The following is a 22,005-nucleotide window of genomic DNA, read 5'->3' as shown; positions in this document are numbered from 1 at the left end:
GAGCATGTTTTAGGATTTTTGCACCCAAAGCAGCCCCCTCTCCCCAGGCCAGCCCACCAAGCTGAAGGTAGTTTGCTGCGAGTTGTTTATTATGGTCTGCTAAGTCCTTGGCCAACAGCCCCAAGCAAGAAGCAATCAAAGAAAGATTTGTGGCTGGCTAGGCCAGCCCCACATTTTAGATGAAGAGGCCTGCGGAGCCTCACAAGGCGTTTCCATAGCAACCATTGTAGTAGGTAGGCCTCATAGGCCTCCTGTGCCCATGAGAACCCAGTTGCAATAGGCCAGCCCCTGGGTGGCGCCAGAGAGCAATATATCTCCTTCCACTACTGCCAGTCTCAGCTAGAATTAAAATTCAATTGTCGGAAGATGGCAATTCAGGTTACTTTTTGATTCCATCCTCTCAAATCTGCTGAGGAGGAGGGGGGAGAGTGACAGCTGTCCAAAGATGTAGGAGATCCAGGGTTTTATCACGATTGTGACTAAACCACGTTGTACAGCAACAAACCACACAAACGATAAGAAAAGACAAGTGCTTTTACCACAGGTGTGGGGAAACCTCTGGCCCGCCAGATGTTGCCAAACTACAGCTCCCATCAGCCCCAGCAAGCATGGCTAATGGCGAGACAGGGTGTGTAAATCTAGCTCAACTCATGTTCTAATAGCTGCAGCCCCAGGAAGAAGAGGTGGCAAGGTCTTTATTCCAGTTATCATTGGAGTAACATTTATTTGCAATCCATACACATCATTCCTAAAAAATGGAACTATGAATTCCAGTTAGCACAGAGCAATATATATGACTGGGTTTTTAATGCAAGACTTAGAAGTATATCATTTTTTATATATATTTTAAAAGGCTGGTCAGTTACTGCCTTTTCCCAGCATGCCTCTGTGCAACTTGACACTCTAGCACAGGGCAATATATAACCTAAAGAAGTCTGAAAGAACCACCTTAGTTGAAATAGCGACAACAACAGGGGGATGAGAATGTGTAGGAAAGAAAAATAAAAGAAACATCTCATGAACATCTGCTTTTGATCCTCAAACCCAAGAATTTACTATGTATGACTAAAAGCTTATACCCTATATTATAAACATTGGTTGGTCCAAATAAAAGGCATATTGTTTTGGTTTTTTAATTGACTCTGAATTTTGTTCTAATGGACTGGTACACCAAAACACCCTTGTTGCAGGAAATTCAAAAGGCAGGTTGAAGAAGGTGGTTGATACATTGGCAACCAGGACAAGTCCAGCTTCCCTCCCTGAACTGGGTGGGGTTACGTAGTTGGAGCTGAGAGGAACAGACCCCCTTCTAAAGGCAAACGGAAGCACAGCAGGCCAATATCGTCCAAAGGCAGGGGGAGACCTGAAACCACCTTCTGGGAGAGGAGGTGCCACGAAACCGCCCTCTGCCATGCAAATGTCCTTTGGTCAATTGGAGTCAATGTCCAGAGAGCCGAAGCAGCAGATGGATGATCCAGACATTTAACCAGAATTAGCCTCCTTAAGAGTCTTCACCCAAACGATTCTGGGATTGCAGAACAGATGGTTAAGCGGCTGCATCCTGGAGATGTCCTAACCAAAGATGCCGGGGTTGAGAAGCCGCACGCTGCGTACGAAGGTGTGGAAATGCTCCACTGTCCACGGAGGCTGAGAAGGAGAAGCTGGAACCTCTGTTCCTGGGGCTGCGCTGCTGCTTAGAGGACTGGCACCAGAGGAAAAAAGGGAAGGTGGTGTGTTACTGTAGGAGTACTCCAAATTCTCTCTCTCTCTCTCTCTCTCTCTCTCTCTCTCTCTCTCTCACACACACACACACACACAGCCAGCCAGCCAGCCAGCCTCTTCCTCTTTACCACCACCTTTGCAAAGTGTTTTTCCTTTCTGCTGTGCCCGTGTGTTCAAGAAGCAATGCAGAATTCCTCCATGAGGACTGGCACCTTTCCTTTAAGGTTTTAAAAAGCCCTGCCCCAGGAGCCTGCCTAGCAGAGCTCTTATCTGTTTTAAAGCAGGGGTGGGGAAATTCAGCCCTCCTTGGAGCCAAATGTTGCCCTCCCAGCCTCTCTTTCTGGCTCTTGAGACTCTTCCCCAGTCACACCCTCCTCGAGTATTTCTGCCCGGCTGGTCAATGCGTCCTTGCTCGGCTGGATGAAGAAGAGGGAGAAGCGAGTGTGGTCCTCAGTCTCCAAACAATTCTCCAAGTATACTCACTGGATATAGGTGGGGTTGTTAAAGGTGAGAAGCAGGTCTGTCCCATACTGGGGCAGGCGCAGCAAGACTAAATGTAGAGTCACCTCGTTCTTGGCCTGTAAGCGAAAAGGGAGTCATCAAAGCCCTTGGGAATGGCCTTCTGTTTTCTGATCACCTAGCATCCCCCCCACCCACCCAAAGAGCTGCCCCCCCACATGCAAAGACACTACTCAAGAAAATGAGTGTAAAAACACACACACGAGAAACGTAGTTTACCCATCACAGAGCTACAATTCCCCGCACCCGTAACAAACTGCAGGTGGAATTGGCAGAGGAATGTTGAAAAGAGAAGGCGCTCTCTCCCGGCTTTTAAAAACTGGTCCTTTCGAATCCTAGCCTTACCTGGCAGTGCTGGGGATTGAACTCAGCCACAAAAATGGGTAACGCCCAAACAGGGACTTGAACCCTGGACCCTCAGATTAAAAGTCTGATGCTCTACCAACTGAGCTACCTGGGCTCTGTGTGAGGGACAGGGGACCTGTGGCCTTCCAGCTGCTGTTTGGACTCCCATCAGCCACAGCCAGTGTGGCAAGCGATCAGGGATGGGAGTCTTGCAGTGTCTGGAAGGCCACAAGTCCCCTATCCCACCTCTAGTGATAAAAGAAAGAGAAAGGGGGGAAAGGAGGGAACTAAGTTTGGAGTCCCTCTTCCAAAAAGAGTTCTAAGCAGACACCTTCTGTTTTAACCACTGAATGCCTGCTGGAAATTTTCCATGCTATAGAATTTATGTAGGCAATTTAAAAACAGTTCATCAACTATGTTTTTTGATTGGATGGCATAGAAAAAAATTCAGCAGGCATTTAATTTTAACTTGTTGCATGCTTTTAATTTATTATATATACTCTTGCTGTAAGCCACTTTGGTTTCCCCCACCCCACACCCAATGATGAAGCAGGATATATTTTTGTAAATAAATAAGCAACCCCTCTGCCCCCCTGAACAGACCTTGGAGAAAACTTGAACAATCCTTGGGAGAAAAATTCCCAACTGATAACCAGGCAACACTGCTAGGATAATTTATGCCTGCATTGGGGTGGGAAACCCCTGTCTCTGTTTATGCCTATACTGATAGAATCAAAGTTCCTGATAAGTTCTATTCAGGCAGCCCAGATACCCACCTCCTCATCGAACTTTGCCACCAGCTGGCGGGCAGTGAGGCCCCAGGCGCTGCTGCAGCCTTCCAGAGCCAGGAGGTGGGGGGCAAACGTTTCCTGGCTCAAAATCTCAGCGCTGGCAGAAGCACCAGATATGTCCTCAAAGTGGTATCTGGTTGGAAAAGGGGGAGGGGGGGGAAAGATGTGAACACCAGTCTCAGTCATGGAAAGAGACCAACAGGTGACCTACAGTTTCTCATAGATAAACAGAGATCAAGCCTCACACTCTATCCAGCATTTCGCAGGAAAGATTTGGCAAAACTGGAGATGCTGGGGATCGAACCCAGGGCCTCATACATGCAAAGCATGCGCTCTCCCACTGAGCTACATCCCCACTTCCTGTTCTTGCAGGCTGGGAGCGCTCTCATGGTTTGTTCATTTGTTCCTCACCTTACACAAGAAAGTCAATGAAAAATTGCACAGAAACAAACTAAATTGTTATGTCTTTCATAATATGGCAACAGTGTGTTATTGCCCTAATGGGTGTAGAGGGAGTGCAGAAAGAACAATCCATAACAATCTGATTAAAGATTAAATGTACGCAAAGTACCACCCACAACAGCAGCCATTTTGGTAATAACACAGTCACCCTAAGATGGTTAATACTTATAGTGAAACCATTGTCTCAATTCATGCCCATATTATGAAAATCGAACTTCCTGTTAAGTTCTAATTCAGCTGTTTCGCGGTGGAGTCCCCCTTTAAAGGTCCTTCACTGAAGAACAGCAATTGAAAACTGGAAGCCTGAAATATTTTTCCACTGGTCCCTGAATGTTAAATGTCCACACATTTAAAATGGGGGGTTTGCTCTTCTTCATTCTGTCTCTTTAGATGTTATCTAGAACAGGAGTGAGGAGCAGGGTGGCTTGCCACAGATCAGCAAGGATGCCGGACTCCCAATTGTTTTAAAAGGGCAGGAACAAATGTCAGCGCCCAACCCCACCCAACTTTTCAGATTAAGTTGCTCTTGAAAAGAAGAATAACCAGGAATGGGCTTATTTTGTGAAGGGACTGTGAGCTCAGCTCAGTTCTAGTACTCAAAACAAATCCTGGTGTGTGTGTGTGTGTGTGTTTTAAGGCTACGTCTTATCCACCCAGTTGACGGATCTTGGGTTTTTTGTAAAACACTTAGCAGAACCTGCAAGCTTGAAGCCATAAAATCATAGAACTGTGGAGCTGAAAGGCGATCCAAAGGGTCATCTAGTCCAAGCACCATCTTCTTTGTACCCCATGTTAAGAACTCTGTGCAAACCCCCCCAAATAGTTAGAGGAAAGACCCTAAAACTAAAGTGTACTTTTCTATGCATGTGAGACAAAGACTGCCCACAAACCTGGGTCTTCGTCATTGCTAACTGGTTCATTTGTACGCTGCCAACCATTTTGTGCCCCCCCCCCCCCCGCATTGCAATCTGGATAATTGGGGGGTGTCTAGAGAAGACCATGCTTATAGTTTTCTGTACAGTGTTACCTCGGGTTACGTCCACTTCGGGTTGCGTTTTTTCGGGTTACGAACCCCGCAAACCCAGAAGTGAATTTTGTCGCGCAGATGCTTCTGCGCATGTCTGTGCATGCGCAGAAGCGTTCTGCGCAGTTCGTGAATGCGCAGAAGCACGCTATCGCACTTTGCGCATGCGCAAAATGGGCGCTTGTTACGTACTTTTCAGGGTGCGAACGGCACCCCGGAACGGATCGGGTACGTAACCCGAGGTACCACTGTATTTGTAATTGTTTGAAAAAAACAGTTTTTTTAAAAAAAGGAAAGAAGGTGGAGATGCTGGGGATTGAACCCAGGACCTCATACATGCGAAGCATGCGCTCTACCACTGAGCTACATCCCCTTCCTGGGTCTATGAGGCCTCCACTAAAGCATCTATTGTTCAAGGAACTAAATGTGTCTCTGAGAACCCATTGTTGCCAGCTGGGTGAGGAAGGGATCATTAAGCCTCAGGCTACATTAAAACAGGAAGCTAGAAATTAGCATCTGTCTTTTATCCAAGCAAAAGGAGCATATTTATCTGTCTGCATACCTACCTAGGCAGTGGGACTACAAACAGATCCAGAAACTCATTTATGCTTATAGGCAGGTAGCCATGTTGGTCTGCCATAGTCAAAACAAACAAACAAACAAAAAATTCCTTCCAGTAGCAAATTAGAGACCAACTAAGTTTGTTCTTGGTATGAGCTTCCGTGTGCATGCACACTTCTTCAGATATTTATGCTTTTATTATTTTATTTATCATTTATGCTTGTCATTCATTTACCCTCTTAAAGGTAAAGGTAAAGGGACCCCTGACCATTAGGTCCAGTCGCAGACGACTCTGGGGTTGCGGCACTCATCTCGCTTTACTGGCCGAGGGAGCCGGTGTACAGCTTCCGGGTCATGTGGCCAGCATGACTAAGCTGCTTCTGGTGAACCAGAGCAGCGCACGGAAACACTGTTTACCTTTCCGTCGGAGCGGTACCTATTTATCTACTTGCATTTTGACGTGCTTTCAAACTGCTAGGTGGGCAGGAGCAGGGACCGAGCAACAGGAGCTCACCCCGTCGCGGGGATTCAAACCGCCGACCTTCTGATCGGCAAGCCCTAGGCTCTGTGGTTTAACCCACAGCGCCACCCACGTCCAATTTACCCTCTCAGGCTTCAAAAAATCTGGATTGCACCAACTGAATGCCGTGTTCGAAACTCCCATTGTTCTAGGCGCGTTTTGCGACAGCGAATCTCATTAGCGCGAGCAGTTTCTGAGCTCTGGGTGCAGTGCTGCGCCTAAGATTTCAGATTAAAACTGCAGAGTGGAAGAAAAGGAGGAGCTTTTTCTGCCTCCCCACTTCCAGCTAATTTCTGAAGACTGGAGAAGAGACCCTCTTCAGAATATCAGGAGGGGTGGGGGGCAGGGGAAGGACTAGACCATGTGAAAAATGAACGCAGTATTTTAGCTGCAGTTCATACTTCCCTTACGTTTCTCGTTTGCCTGCAGAGCAAGGAGTAAAAAGGGGAGATTGCACCCAGAACCGCGCATACATGCACAGCATGCGCTCTCCTACAGAGCCACAGCTGCTGAGTACTCTCTGGTTATTTTTTTATTAATTATTAGATTTATATATTGCCCTTCATCAGAAGATCTCAGGGCGGTTCACAGAGGGGAAAAAGCACAAATAAATAGTTAAAACAAAAACAAACGAACTGTAAACCCCCACCTTCCCACAAACACATTTAAAAGGCATTTAAAAGCATTACTGTAGCCTCCATGATCCGCGGAAGCAGAGAAAGAGCCTCCGTCCTGGCTGTGTTCAATTCTAGCATTAAGGGCAGCTCTAAGGATCACATTTCCTTCCATGTGTTTTAGGCTTTTCTCCCTGCACACAACACATTTAAGGCTGGAGTCCTGCATAGGGACACTTCCCCTGGGGAAAAGCACCCCTGAACGCAGTCCGGCGTAAGCCCAAGAAAACCTGCCAAGGACCACACTGTAAATCCTTTCCTTAACTCTGCAATTCGAAGGCAGCACATATTTGCTAGAAGCAGTTAAAAATCAGGTCGCTTTCTGTCCTGTCTTGTCTTAATGGCCACCACTCCAGGGGTGCAGAGAAAGAACAAGGGAATGCTAACTGTGTATTCATGGGAATAGCCAAGATTTATGTTTGGGGGGGGGGATGGCGGGGACAGAACACTCACCTGTCATCTTCCCCTGTCTGGCTGTGTCTAGCAGATTCAGAATGAAATGTCTCAGCAAACTTACTTTCTTTGGACCCCAAGTGCTCAGAAAAATCTCTCAAAACCTTTCTACAATTTCTACATTTAGTTAAGTATTTTTATTTATTCACCCATGTGTGTATGGCCTAAAGCATTTATTTATTTTTTTAAAAAAAGAGAGAAAGAACATTCCTGTGTTCCAGTCACACTGGATGCACACAAAGCCACCAGGCAATAGGGAAAAAAGAACCACCCTGGAGATGCTGGGGATTGAACCCAGGACCTCATACATGCGAAGCATGCGCTCTACCACTGAGCTACATCCCCTTCCTGGGTCTGCAGTGTCTCCACTAAAATATCTACCACTAAAGGAAATGAAAGAAAACCTGACAACACATTGCACCCAACTAGGTGAGGAAAGGGTATTTTTTTAAAAAAAAAAAAAAAGCTTCAGCTTGCATTAAAAAGGAAACTATAGTTTAAAACCTGTCACTTATCAAAACATACCTAATGTTGGAATCATAGAATTGTAGAGTTGGAAGGGACCTCATGGGTCATCTAGTCCAACCCCCTGCAATGCAGGCGATAGATAGAACGATAGATAGATAGATAGATAGATAGATAGATAGATAGATAGATAGATGTTTGTTTGTTTTGTGTTTGTGTGTGTGTGTGGTGGTAAAGGGTAGGGAAGAGCCTGGATGATATCTGTGGGTCACTTCCAGGCCTGTGATTCTGTAGCTGGTGAGGTTTGGAATCTAGTAGAAGCAGCTGCTGAACACGTCAGACCAGTTCCCTTTGTTAGGCTGATCTCCTTAACAGCCCCTCAGTCATTTCCCTTGGACTACTGCAACACACTCTACGTGGGGCTACCTTTGAAGGTGACCCAGAAACTACAACTAATCCAGAATGTGGCAACTAGATGGTGACTGGGAGTGCCTGCCAAGACCATATAACACCAGTCCTGAAAGACCTACATTGGCTCCCAGTACATTTCTGGGCATAATTCAAAGTGTTGGCGCTGACCTTTAAAGCCCTAAACAGCCTTGGCTCATTATACCTGAAGGAGCGTCTCCACCCCCATTGTTCTGTGGTCCAGCGCCGAGGGACTTCTGGCAGTTCCCTCGCTATGAGAAGCAAAGTTACAGGGAACCAGGCAGAGGGCCTTCTTGGTAGTGGCGCCCGCCCTGTGGAACGCCCTCCCACGAGATGTCAAAGAAATAAACAACTATTTGACTTTTAGAAGACACCTGAAGGCAGCCCTGTTTAGGGAAGTTTTTAATGTTTGATCTTTTACTGTGTTTTTAATATCCTGTTGGAAGCCGCCCAAGAGTGGCTGGGGAAACCCAGCATTATTATTCCCTGCACAGCAAGGAGTAACAAAAAGTGGAGATGCTGGGGATCGAACCCAGGACCTCATACATGCAAAGCATGCGCTCTACCACTGAGCTACATCCCCTGGCTCCGCACCTGCTGACCATTCTCAGGTTGGTTGATCTGTGCCACCACATGGTCACTTTTCTCATTATTGGTCTGTTATGGGCGCTAAGGTGTCGTTAAGATACCCTTCGCAGAGCTACAATTCCCAGAACCCTCAACAAACTAGCGGTCCCAGGATTCCTTGGGAGGAAGCCACAACAATTAAAGTACTTTAGATCTATGGTGTGGATGTGACCTATACTTCCCTGCTGGTGGGATGTTTTCACAATCATTCTCTTCTCTCCCCCAGTTCAAATAAATCGCTAGAAGAGCGTAAGATGCGATGGACAACCTCCATTTTTGTCCTGCCTTAATAACCATCCAAAGGTGCAGAGAAAAAGCAAGGGAAATGTTTTAACATTCCTAAAACAGCACGTTAAGAGCAGGGATGGGAAAATCGGTCTATTTCGGATCTTTCCGTTTCTCGTTTTTCCAATCTGTTTTTCGTACGCAGTTCTAATGGAAACATTTTTCAGAGCAATTTTCCCTAACGGAATGCATTTCTTTACATAGTTCTCTCTAATGCATGGCTCTGTATGCACACACTTTCCCCATATATATACCGGTATATATATTTTCCATAAATGACGGTTGGTTAGAGAACCGCATCGCAAAGTGCAGATAAAATGGCCGTGTTCGGTTCTCAAATTGTTTCAGATTTGATAAGGTTCGGCTTTAAACGCAAAGTGAATCAAACCACACACCCCTAGTAAAGTCTTTAAAAGGGATTTGAAGGAAGAAAAAGCAGCACACTTCAGGAAAGATGTGCTGAAGAACAGATGTTTATTCCCTCCTCAAAAAATCTGGAGATGCTGGGGGTTGAACCCAGGACCTTGCTCTCCCACTGAGCTACATCCCCTTCTCCTGTCTTTGCTCTGTTACTGCAGGCTAAGAGTGGCCTTGCATGGTGATCTGGCCGATGTATTATTGAATTTATTATTGCAAAATTGCTTCAAGATGGTTCCTGGGAAGGGATTCCTGTGTGGAATGAAATAAATAGGCTTCCCTGTTTGTTTGTCTGTCTGTTTGTTAGTTAGTTAGTTTGTTTGTTTAACTCATGCAGAAATACATCAGATAAATGCCCAAAGGGAGAAAACGTTTTATGAAGGTCTTGAGGAAGATATACAAATACGAAACTCATGATGTCCCCCCCCACCCCACCAGTGTTGAGAATCAGCCCTCTCTGCATGTGATGATAAGAGAAGATTTCTCTGAGCAGGTGAAGTGTGTATTTAAATCTCAGTTGGTCAGTTTAGGATTAGGGTTCTTCCTGCAAAACTTTACTCTGTTTCACAACAAAAGGACTGCAATTCTCATCACAAACCTGGCAGCATTTTCGTCGGGGACATCTGCCTGGTACTCCAGAAGTTCTACGATGACGCTCTGATCCGTGCTGGGGTGAACAAAGACTTCCTGGTTGTCGGGGACCTGGCGCATCTCACTGCAAGGGAAAAAGTTGGGTAAGATGGGAGGAGAATCAAATAACACTGGGCTGACTTTGCTAAGGTTGGGCAGGCGGGCTAAAGGTATTCCTCATCGCTCAGCCTGGACACTGAGGTCCAGCTCCGAGGGTCTTCTGCTGGTTCCCTCACTGCGAGAAGCGAAATTACAGGGAACCAGGCAGAAGGCCTTCTCGGTTGTGGCGCCCTCCCTGTGGATGTCAAGGAGATAAATAACTGCTCCAACAGAGCCTAACCAGATGGCCCCAAATAGACTCCAATGATAACATCCACACTTTGCCACTTCCTCCCAGCACCTGGTAATCTGAGGTCTACCGTGCCTGCTTATGGATGCTCCATTTATCACAATCATGGCTGATAGCCATTGATAAGCCCATCATTGCAGAGGGCCTTCTCGGTTGTGGAACACCTTCCCTTCAGATGTGAAGGAGATAAAGAACAATGCAATGTTTAGAAGACATCTGAAAGGCAGCCCTTTTTTATGCTTGATGTTTCACTATGTTTTATATATAGGCTGTAAGCTGCCCAGAGTGGTAAGGGAAACCCAGCCAGATGGACAGGGTATAAATAAAATCACCACCACCACCATCATCATACATGATCGTGTCCAATCCTTTTTTTTTTAATTAAAAAGATGGCGAGGGGAGGGGAGACATGTAAGTTATAAATTAGCACAATCTCTTCGGCCAATTAAATCCACAAGCTAATTGTGTATTGCATTTTTTAAAAATGCAAGGGAATGCACGAAAGCTTTTACTTCCCTCTATCACCCTCTTTTCTTACCTTAGGGGCAAAGCAAAGGGGAACTCTTAGGTGTGAGGATACCCTCAATCAAACTGCTGCCCCCGAGGTCTGGCGTACCTGATATCCAGGCTTCCAGGAGGGAGGAAAGCAGAAAAGGCTCCTCCAAAGAGCGGGTGGCCTTGCAGCTGTGGACCCACCTCATTGTCCATGGCCTTCTGCCTGCAAGAAAAGTGGGTGGGGGAGAGATTCATGTGAGTGCACTGATTTTTGGAAAGAATTTGAAGCTGAACATACAGGTGTCATCACCTCCGATACCCTGGCAAAAAGTATTGCTTAATTTCTTCAGATAATATTTAATTATTTGATTTCTTACCTGCCCTTCACCACAAGATCCCAGGTCGCAGTAAAATAATATTAAAAACAGTTTAAAACAAATCACCGTCACAGTAAGAGGCGAGTCCTAATATATAACTCAGGCATCCAAGATCAGGATATAAAGAGGGGCCTCTTCTGCATATGAGGGACAAAAGCTGTAGGATGACATAACACACAAGGAAAAGAGGAAATGGGGGGAAGAGGAAGAAAAATCAAACTCAGGCACCAGTTCTTAAACATTGTATATGCCGAGAGCCACGGATTCACTTCTTACATATTCTCGCTCTTTTACATACACAACCTACAGCAGATGCCTACAAAAATGTACACAGGGAAGGGCCATAGTTTGGGGGGGGGGTGTCTGTGGCTCAGTGGCTGAGCATCTGCTTCGAACGCAGAAGGTCCCAGGTTCAATCCCTGGCATCTCCAGGTGGAACCCTGGAGAACTATTGCCAGGCAATGTAGACAGCTCTGAGCTAAGTGGTGTGACTTGGTAAAGAACACAAGGATGTTCCTAAGAACATGAGGATGGTGTGGTCCTTGACTCTAACAGCTTGAAAAGAAGGTTAGAAAAATCCATCATGGGCAGGGTTTTTAAAACTACTTCTTCAACCTTGGGTACCCAGATGTTGCTGAACTACAATTCCAATCACCACCACAAATTAGCCATTGGCTAAGCAAACATCTGGAGAACCAAGGTTGAAGAGTTAATAGACCCTCCAGGTTCAGAAGCAGGGTACCCCTGAATCTGGAAGGAATCTGGAGGGTCTACAGTATTAACTAATAGCTTATTGATCCTCCAAAACAGGGGCGGTCAATGTGGTGCCCTCCAGAGCTTGTGAGACTACAACTCCCATCATCCCTGACAACTGGCCATGCTGGCTGGGGCTGGCGGAGCTGGAGCTGAACAATGTGGCGGGCACCACTCTAGCTACTCCTGAAAGGCGGTGGGAGGGTTGTTGCTTTTAATCGTGTCCATAATCATCTGACCACCCACAGTTGGAAACAGGAGACTGGGGCTAGATGGCCTTTTGGCCTGATCTAGAAGGGCAGTGATTATATTAAAGGGAGAAGAGATGGGCAAGGTCGGCCGATGGGGACAAACGACGAAGAGTCAATGGCACCTGGAAGAGTGACAACTTTAATATGGCGCAAGCTTCCGTGGACCACAGGTCACTTCGGAGCTACGTCATGGAAAAGAGGGAATTCCTGGAAATCTGCACGGGGGTGGGAAAGAAATAATTCCTTTGATTTTATTTTATTATTATTATTTTTGAAAGGCTCCCAGCTTGATTATTGGGGTGTGGCCCGCTCTCCCTCGGCCAGGCTCACCTTTGAGTCACGTTCGTTTCAAGGGCTCCAGCCGCTGCTTCCCCTTTAAATTGTACCCCGCGAATGAATTGCCCGCCCAAAGGCGGAAGGTTTTGCAGGCAAACCAACCAATCAGAAACTACGGATTGGACTCTGCCGCGCCATCGCTCCGTGCATTCGATTGTGACGTCCGCAGAAGGTGGTGTGACTGACATGCGCCTCGTCCAATCGCGTAGGTCGATGTAGCCGACTGGTTTCGAGCGACTGGCTCCAGCAATCTATGCCCCACCTAACTCCAGTGACGCTTTGAAAGGCGGTGAATGATACACGTAGCAGCGAATGAATGAGCTGCTGCTTGTGCCAGCTTGAGAAGCATTCTGTGTGACTCAGAAGCTGACACATTTCCTACCCAATCGTATCTCTTACGATACTTTTTCTGTTTTAACTATTTCATTTAAAAATCATTAACTTTGATAAAACTGTGGCTGCAATGCTCTACCCTTTTACCTGGGTCAATGGGACTAACTTCTGAGTAGCCACGTAGAGGACTGCACTGCGTATTTAACGGGGAAGCGATTACTTTGATGTATCCATGTATTTGATGTATCCATGATTATAAATCTAGGAATAATTTCATTTCCATATCATTCCCCGCCTCCCACTCCAGTAGCTACACACAATGTGGCTTCTTTGATTTAACTGAATGGTTTTGGGATGAATTGGGGAAAAATTGCAAGGGTTACTACACCTTTAATAGTCATGCAGAAGCTGGAATTTTAGTAAATGTAGCCAGTCACCTGCTGGAATTTCTTCTCCACAACTATTAAAGAAGCAGGTTCCCTGCCCTTTTCTCTTTTTCTTTCTTGTTTTTCCACCTGGCCACTGTAATTTTTATTGTGATGGGTCATTTAATTTTTAAATTGTTGCTGTTTTAAAGATGCTCTGTGTTGTTGCTATTTTCACCCTCTGGTTTTATATTATAAACCAGGTAGCAATTATAAGCTGAAGCACAGTTGAAAAGCACTGTGCATAAATTAATATTTATTGTATGAGATATATAGAAGTGTCAAGTGGAAGCTTCTTTTTTGCCATCACAGAGATAACAAAACTGCACCTGTTGGATGTCTGACTGTCTTGCCACTATTCAAGGCACAGACCTGCTGACAGAGGTGATGCCTGCTTATACTACCCTAATATTTTTTAAGCATCTTGCTGATTTATTGCAGCAATTTATATGCTGCTCAACACCATAGTCAGTACAGTAAAGTTTAAAAGCTACAATAAAGATAAAATCAGTTAAAAGTAGCTGTAAACTTTTTTTGATGTTACTGTTTTATCTTCTGTAAGCCAACTTCTTTTCCTCTTAAGTGCTCCCATGCATTTAATAGACAGAAATTCAGCAGCAGAAGCTTGTCCTGGAGCTGCATCTCAATGCAGGGGGGAAAAGCTTTACCTGCTGAATTCCTGTCTGTGAAAGGCACAGGGCAGGAGGTGACCAGGGAGAGGAAAAAGAAGAGGTTGCAAGCCTACAAGCAGAAGTTTTGTAAATTCCTGAAGAATAAAAGAAGTAGAGAACGTGGGAACAGGAGAAGGCAATTATTCCTTTAACACTTAAAGCCAAAACAGACATCTAAGCTGTTAGCAAGGTATAAAACCCAATTACACAACATGTAAAAACGTAAATCCGTACAGATCTCCTCTTGATTCACAGCATCCTGTTAGTCCATTTAGCTCAAAAGCTATGAAATTAGGACAACCCCCCTAACAGCTCCTGATGGTGTGACTAGGAGCAGGTGAGAGACACTCTTTGGAACCAACAAACAATATAAAGTGTTCTCATCTGCTGCAAGTCAGAGGCAGCTTGGGTGGGAGGCTGCTAGGGGAAACTCTTAGGGGAGAGAGTAATACAGTAGAATCATGTCTTCCCCTTCCTTCGCAGGGTAAGTCAATTTTATTTTTCTTAGTACGTCTTTGGGCATGGGGGGCAGTGCTGTTTGTTTTCTGTAAGAGAGGTCTTCATCGTAAAAAAAAAAAAAACAGGTTGTATTCTAGATTAGAAAGGTTATGTAAATAATTGTGGTGTAACAGCATTTTGCCCCACCGGTACTTGATCTATCGGTAGGGGGAGGACAGTAGTTAGGGAGTGTGGAGGGTCTTCTAAAACTCCCAAACTTTTTATGCTCATGTAGCTTTTTAACTGCATAACTAGGGGAGAGTTCCTGTCCCCCTGGAATTTGTGGGTGCTATAGTATAGTGGCTGTCATGCCTGATTTACATGTAGGTTTTGGGTGTGAACCCAATGGAAGCCAGTTTCATTTTATGAGGAAAGGGTAGAGCATCAATTCCTGGCACCTCCAGGTAGGTTTAGGAGAGACTCCTACCTGAAGAGCTGCTGCCAGTCAGAGTGGACGCTACAGAGCTGGATGGACCAAGGTTTTGACTGTGTATACGGCAGCTTCATGTGTTAACTATGGAATTTGAAAATCTGCTCACTTGACCCCAAAAGTTTTCTAGTGCCTCCTTGGAGACAGCCATACAGTACTTGTTAAGTAAACAATCACATCATTGAATCGATGTGGGGTTGTTGGGAGGGGGAGAGAGATAGAACGGGTCTGTAATGAAATGTTGTGCTGTGGGTCAGAGCATTCTTGCGCTGCATTTCCTAGTCATAGAATCTTAGAATTGTAGAGCTGGAAGGGACCATGAGGGTCATCTAGTTCAACCCTCTGCAATGCGGAAATCTTTTGCCTAATGTGGAACTTCAACCCACAATTATCAGATAAGAGTCTCGTTCTCTACCCACTGAGATATCAGTCCTCTGCTCCCCAGAATATTCTCTTTTCTTCCTCTCCCCTGTCTGCTCTCTCCCTGCCCTAGGGAAGGTCAGCATTCTCAGACCCCGGGTTGTTATTAGGTGTTTTCCCTTTAACTTAACACACACACACACACACACACACACACACACACACATATATATATAGTATTTCTGCAAACCTTAAGGTGGGGTTGCCATATTTCAAAAACTGAAAATCTGGACACAATAGTTGAGATTTTTTTTAGCCAAATTTGTTGAGTTTAATTTTTCTTTTTTTGCAAAATTGCAAAAAAGAGACATTTCTGAGCTATTTTTATGGAAAACCGGCCAAAACAACACTGCTGACATGGGTTGCCATATTGCCTAGACATTTTGCCCAGACACTGTTACCAACTATAGTGTTCCTTGTGTGTATGGGAAATTCTGGGCGTATGGCAACCCCAAGTCGGTGTAGACAACACCGAGCCAGCTTCACCAATGGTCTGACTCTGTATAAGACAGCTTCCTAAGAAACGCACGTAACAATCATTTTATTCAGCAAAGCTGAAATCTTGAAATATACCCTCCTACTGACATGCACGCTTGTCATATGATTTCAGCTGACTCTGTTGGAGAGGGCTTTTCATCATGAGGCGGGCATGTTCTGTAACTCTTTAGCTGCTTTAAAAATAGAAACTACACAGGAAATTCAGAGTGCACGTGAAGACTTTTATTTGCAATACAAAGAGGGACTTCTGCAAATCGCATTTCAAGCTGTACACTTCATAAAGGCAATAAGAAAAGCCAGTGAGGCTGCAAATCTATATCCATTTGGGAATTAATTCCTACTGAACTCATTCATTGTTGTATTTATATCCCTTGTGTACATGGTTCTCTGTTTCCCTCCCTGCCCTTTCTAACTCCTGCCATCACAGCTGACTCTCTCAATGGGATTTTATTCTAAGGCTGTGTACACACAATAACTTTAAAGCACATTACTTTCCTCAAAAGAATTATGGGCACTGCAGTTAGCCAATTAGTATTGCAATTCCCAGCAAACTACAGTGAGATTTGGACACCTGGCGTTTTCAATACTGTGCTCAACTCTTCCTCTAGAGAAGGAACATTAGAAATAAACTGTTGGGTTGGCGGTTTTTTTTTTTTAAGGTTTCTTTCTTCAAGCTTGAATGCCTTTTTGAACCTTAAACCTGAAAGTTTCCCAGTTTTATAGGAATTTGTTCTCTTCTCTTCTGCTGTCCTGAGATCTCTGGATCTTTCCATAGGTTAGAGGGGGCTACACATGCATATAGCTGGAGATCATATTGCTCAGTTGCCGATTTTGCACCCTTCCCTACTCAAATGGGGCTGTGGTGTGTGATGCTCTCATAACCTCTTTCCTGTGTAAAAGCCAAACTGATTCAGTTTCTGTCTCTTGGTTTCCTTATTTAGGTTAGCCCTGCTTTGTATGTTTCTGTCCCAAGCGGTGGAGTCGATACCCTTCCCCCCAGGTGAGCATCAGGTCTTTCTGTCAATGCGCTTGAGGGTAAAACTAAGAGGGAGGGAGTGGGTGGGTCGGCAAGTGATCTTCATTCTTACCATCTCCTTTGTGTGGTGCAACTATCGGCTTCAGTATTCAGCGTTTCTCAAACTCGGGTCCCCAGCTATTGTTGGACTACAAATCCCATCACCCCTAGCTAGCAGAACCAGCGGTCAGGGATGATGGGACTTGTAGTCCAACAGCAGCTGGGGACCCAAGTTTGAGAAACACGGGCTGTATTTTGGAAAAAAAGCTACTTCAGGCATCTCCCCAAATATGTCTGCTCAGAGTTTCCTAAACAGCACAGCTCCATAATGCAACAATTAGCATTAGTCAGTGGAATTCAGTACCCTTCGATACTGTTCTGTGAAGCCATATACACTCGGATCTGCTGGTCTGCGACTGGATTCCTGTGTGTGCAGCTCTGGGGATAGTGTCTAAAGCAGAGATGAGAGACCTGCGGCCTTGTCAAAGTGGTCTGTGGAGGGTGGGAGGAGATCAGGATCCAGCCTACTGACCAGATCCAGAACTCCACTCCTAAAGCGGATGTGAAGGAGGAGGATGTTTGTCTGCTTGTTGGGGCAGAAGGGAAGCTGGGATATAGAGTGTCTGTGGGCCTTTCCTTGATAAAGAAACATTTTCTTTCCCGGAAGGTGCTGCGCGGACAGAATGTCGGGGCCGTTATTTCTGGATATGGATGGACAAGGCTGCCTTGGGCCAGAATTTATGGCATTACAGCGTCTTCAGTAAGTATGGAGCATTCCTCTTGAAAGGAAGAAGTGCTAAGGCAGCCGTTTCTTGGCATCGTGCCCTCGGGTCCTTTGGACTACAACTCCCATCAGCCTGAGCCAGCATGGCTGCTGGGAGTTGTAGTCCAAAACATCTGGAGTGAATATCGGGGAAGGCTGTGGTCAAAGGTTCACTCCCGATCCCAGGCACACGGAGGCTAGCTGTGATTTCTCTGCGGTAGGAAAGGAATTGTCGGCGCATGCTCAGAGGCACTCTTTACTTTCCCCCCAAGCTAACTGAACCCTGGAAATCACAAGTAAGTGGTGTCTTGGGGTACTAGAGTGACTTCTGCCATATGGAATCAGCCCTCCCCAGTGGATTGCCAAGAGACTGAATCAGATTGTTGGCAGCACAAGAGAAAGAAATTCTGCCAGTGCAAATTTTCTTGCTGAAAACAGTGTCAACTGGGGCTGGGGAACCTCAGGCTCAGGGAATGTGGACCTCTGGGCATCTCTGCCTAGCCCTTGGGACTCTCCCCAGACCCCCTCCCCTCTGTTGTACCCTCCTTGAGTGTTTATTGCCTGGCTGGGGCGTGCCACTGAATTCTGACAATGCCTCTTGCCTGCCTGGATGGAGCATAGAGAAGTGGTGTGTGTGTGTGTGTGGAAATTCACCTACCATTCACAGCTAAAATGTGCATTCTTTACTCCACCCACCTTTACCTCTGGCCCTGCCCACCACTCGCATGTGGCCCCTGGAAGGCTGCCCAGAAGCTGCCCTCAGACTCAAAAAGTTTGCCCATCCCTGTTGGATGCCTGAAGCAGGATACTCTGTTCAAGCACCCCTGCTGAGGTGGGTAACCAAGATCCAGTTGCTTCAAGGAAAGTTCAGCATGATGCAGGAAGGTCTGTTGTGAGGGTGTTTGTGTGTTTGTGGCGTGTGTGTCTGTTATGGAAAAAATCCCAGGTGTGGAACTGCCCAGCCACCTGGCCCTTAGGGATAGGCCCACTGGTTTCTGCGGAGTTAAATAAAAGAAGTCCAGCCACTGGAGCAAGGACAAGACAGGGTTTATTGCGCAATAGGTTACAGTCAAACTGCACACCCAGAACAGTGTTACAAGCACTTTTAAAACTCCTATCATATCCCAGAATACAGTTTGGAAACATCATCACTACATCATCACTACCTCACAAAAGGGAAGGGTTATACATGATTTGCATATAGGAAAAACAGGAAAGACAAGATTAGCATATGGGGGAAACAGAGCAATATCAGGGAGATAGCCCTGAGAAGTGTGAATGGGTGTTAAGTATTGGCAAGGATACCTTGAGCACTTATCTGGGAGAGAACAATGGGATTCTGGTTGAGGGATATTAGCCTGAAACACCCAGAGATTACCTGCTGAGGCATTTCCCTGTGTACGTGGTCTCTCGCCTACTGGATCATGGCAGAGAGATGGGTCCCCTTAAGGGCATCACTCCATACCCCAAATGAGTTTACTCAGGAGGAGACTTTGCTTAGGTGACCCCCCCCCCATAATTTCCGTATCATTCCCCCCTTCGGAGATAGATTTGCATCAGGTTCTGAAAGAACCGCAAATCCTTTCTCCGCACTGAACTACAGTTCAGAGATAGACATATTTCCCACCCCCCTTTCGTCCTGCATGTTATATACACTAAATATTATCATGGCATCCAACCTCCCAGGTGTGGGTGTATGTAACCTGAAAGGGACTTGCATGTCACGCCTCTTAAGGCTCTTTGGAAGTGTATCAGTGTACCTAGCGAGACATAGGATATTACGTAAAAATAACATATGCTACATTTTGTTACTAAATTACTATTCTAGCACTTTGGGAGAATCATTTCCAATAGTGGTTTATGCTTATTTACCAGAAAGGTCCGCCTGTGACTGAAAATGCAGTTTGTTTTGTTTTTTCTCTTTTTTTGTGTGTGTTGTGTTCCCAGGTGTCAAAGCTAGCTGTCCTCTGGTCTCTTGATGCCACAGCAACACCCATCAACATGCATCCCTGGTGTAAGGGCTTGCATTGACTTGACCTAAAGCCTTTTTTACCCCATGTGGTTAGGTGTGACACTCCCTGGAGAGAAATGCCGCACCCTGACCAACTGTGGGGCCTCTGTGGCTTTGGTCCTGCTCTCAAAGGGGTGGGCCTGCGCTCTTGCTATTTAAGGGGACAAAAGCCAATGGCACCTTGGATACACTTTGTCCAATTCAAACAAAGTCCAATTAGAATTTACATATGCCCCTGGTTCTCACTTTCCAAACCAAACTGTGAAAAACCATTCTAAAAAGGCAGTGGTCCAAATTAATAATTTAACCTATAGGGAACCATTCCTGCTAAATCAAAGCATAAACACCTTCATGTATCTGGGGTTCTGTTTTGATCTTGAAGTTTCTTCTTGATAAAATGACCTAAAACAATCTAAAATGTGTAGGGAAGGTTGGAATACCATGTGAGACAAGGAATGTGGTCATAAATTGGTCTAACCTAAATACATGACTATGCAATAGCCTGATCTATTGAAACATAAAATGCATGCAATATACTATACATTAAACATAAAAACAAAACAATTAAACACAAAAGGAACACACTATCAGACACATTTCAGCATTCCTACATAATAACACATTATACACAACATTCAATTATTAATTCCACAGCAGTTGGATGTCTTTGAGGAACTCATGTGATTTTGAGACAGAATCTTGAGGTCAAAAGAAAAATGTCCTTACAATTCAACTCCCCCCTTTGTTAATTCCCCCAAACCCCCCTCAGTCTTATGTCCTTTGGAAGGAGATTGCTGTGGCCACTCTGAAAACTCTGAAGTCTTGTTGCTGTTGTTGCTGCTGCTGTTGCAGGAGGTAGCTAGTCTTGTGGTCACATGGAATTGGGCTGAGGGTTTTCCATCATTGGGTCTGCATTAACGTCTGTAGAAGGGATATCCTGTAAGGGGTAGGGTTTGGGGGCTTAAGGACATAGTTATCAAGGGAATAAGTAAAAGCAAAAAAAAAATAAAAATAAAAAAATCTCCCGGAGTCCTCCTGGGAAACTGCAAACAAAAAAATCTTGATGCATTAAGCATTTTAATTATTTCAATATTATCATCATATTTCTATATAATTACTGTTAGTACCTACTTAGTTTGTTTGGATTCTTTTTTTTCAAAAGGTAAAAATATTAAAAGGAAACAAAATTAAAAATTAGATCCACATTAAACAATGTGCTATCTGATAAAAAAGAACTTTATGAAGGAAAAACAAACAAACTTATAGATGGTACCTGACCCCATCCAAGTTAGTCAAAAATAAATAAATAAATATCAACCATAAGTTTAGGAGATGCAACAAATGACATGTCCCCAAAATAAAAAAATGACCTATGAGGAACCAAAAATAAATGATAAAAAACACAATTTCTAACAATGGTTCCCAAATGAAACAAAAAAAATGTTTGTTTATGTGACAACATCAGCTAGAATGTTAATAGCAAAAATAACACCAATAAAAGAATACTTGGTTGTGCTTAGATCAATTTCATAGACATAATGGAGAACTAATTTAATAAATGAAAAGCAGATTATTTGTAGCCTAAAAATATAGGGAAGTAAACTAACATAGCAGGGATTATTAGCAGGGATTCAAACTTGTTATGAAGAGAGGAAAGGGTTATAGCAGATTAACATAAGAGAGAATGCTTGGAGTCAAATGCAAAGAGTGAGTACCTACTGGGAAAGAACAATAGAACCTTCGTTTTGCATAGTCTTATCACCTGAGTGGATTTCAGAGGAAGCATTTGACCAAAGGTGCAAATCAGTGGTAGAATAAAAAGAAGACGGCAATTTACCTTTAGGTGCCCCTCCCCCATTCCTTAACATCCCCACTCAGAAATAGAATTTGCATTTAAGGTTCTGAAAGAACTGCAATTTTTTTTTTTTCTGCACCCTGGATCTCAGTATCCTGATGTAAAAGGAAAATTATTGCCTGTGAAAATCTGTCAGGATGTGCTGTGGATAAAATGCATAGGCATACATACATACAAAACAAAACAGAAGGGGAAAAAACTACTAAAGAGATGAACTAGAGTGCTGGGATATTTACCTGTGGAAAGAATTTTGCATGTTAGATTTGGAATGGCAACCTCCTAACTTGCAATGGTTCAGTACTTAATCCCCCCCTTTTTCAAAAAAGAAAAGAAAAGAAAAGAAAGAATAGTGCTCCTGAGAGAGCACTCATTTTTACCTATTGAAAGAATTTGGCATGTTAGGATTTTAAAGCCCGAATACTTAATTCTGTTCTTGTTCTTCAGGTGGCTTCTGCAGCAATCTCCCTGCAGGGCTAAACTTTGTCAGTAGCCTCTGTGCATGTACAGAGTTCATGATTTAGAAACCTATTGTACCATTTGAAAGAATTGTATCCATTGGCTAAATTACCTTGAATAAAGGAAGGTAAGCGTGAAGAGTAGA

General features: G+C 44.6%; 2 protein-coding genes and 5 non-coding genes across 8 annotated transcripts in view; 1 reads left to right on the top strand and 6 right to left on the bottom strand.

The window, feature by feature from the left end:
- Nucleotides 1-704: 704 nt before the first annotated feature.
- Nucleotides 705-12,632, bottom strand: RANGRF (RAN guanine nucleotide release factor). 2 transcript variants are annotated; one of them, XM_033170459.1, is made up of 7 exons: nucleotides 12,480-12,576; nucleotides 11,146-11,302; nucleotides 10,890-10,991; nucleotides 9,893-10,009; nucleotides 3,363-3,510; nucleotides 2,206-2,300; nucleotides 705-1,702 (listed from the first exon to the last, which is right to left on the bottom strand). In XM_033170459.1, exons 3-7 carry the CDS (start codon nucleotides 10,979-10,981, stop codon nucleotides 1,573-1,575), a joined length of 582 nt encoding a protein of 193 aa, XP_033026350.1. In that variant the 5' UTR covers nucleotides 10,982-10,991; nucleotides 11,146-11,302; nucleotides 12,480-12,576; the 3' UTR covers nucleotides 705-1,572. The 2 variants fall into 2 exon arrangements, with proteins under 2 accessions (XP_033026350.1, XP_033026351.1); XM_033170460.1 differs by lacking the exon at nucleotides 11,146-11,302 and having other exon boundaries at nucleotides 12,480-12,632.
- On the bottom strand, nucleotides 2,629-2,701 carry TRNAK-UUU. The gene has a single exon. It is a non-coding gene; the product is annotated as a tRNA-Lys (tRNA).
- TRNAA-UGC lies at nucleotides 3,661-3,732 on the bottom strand. The gene has a single exon. It is a non-coding gene; the product is annotated as a tRNA-Ala (tRNA).
- Nucleotides 5,165-5,236, bottom strand: TRNAA-CGC. The gene has a single exon. It is a non-coding gene; the product is annotated as a tRNA-Ala (tRNA).
- TRNAA-CGC lies at nucleotides 7,345-7,416 on the bottom strand. The gene has a single exon. It is a non-coding gene; the product is annotated as a tRNA-Ala (tRNA).
- Nucleotides 8,477-8,548, bottom strand: TRNAA-UGC. Its single transcript has one exon. It is a non-coding gene; the product is annotated as a tRNA-Ala (tRNA).
- A 1,666-nt stretch (nucleotides 12,633-14,298) lies between the features above and the next one.
- Nucleotides 14,299-22,005, top strand: part of LOC117059252 — a 31,095-nt gene continuing 23,388 nt past the window's right edge. The window contains exons 1-3 of the mRNA XM_033170857.1: nucleotides 14,299-14,398; nucleotides 16,702-16,760; nucleotides 17,443-17,535. Coding sequence (XP_033026748.1) covers nucleotides 14,376-14,398; nucleotides 16,702-16,760; nucleotides 17,443-17,535 — 175 coding nt within the window. The 5' untranslated portion in view covers nucleotides 14,299-14,375. The remainder of the gene's footprint in view (nucleotides 14,399-16,701; nucleotides 16,761-17,442; nucleotides 17,536-22,005) is intronic.

The sequence above is a fragment of the Lacerta agilis genome, chromosome 14 (genome assembly GCF_009819535.1).
Source record: "Lacerta agilis isolate rLacAgi1 chromosome 14, rLacAgi1.pri, whole genome shotgun sequence".
In the NCBI taxonomy this organism is placed as follows: domain Eukaryota; kingdom Metazoa; phylum Chordata; class Lepidosauria; order Squamata; family Lacertidae; genus Lacerta; species Lacerta agilis.
This window is presented reverse-complemented; position numbering and strand designations above follow the sequence as displayed.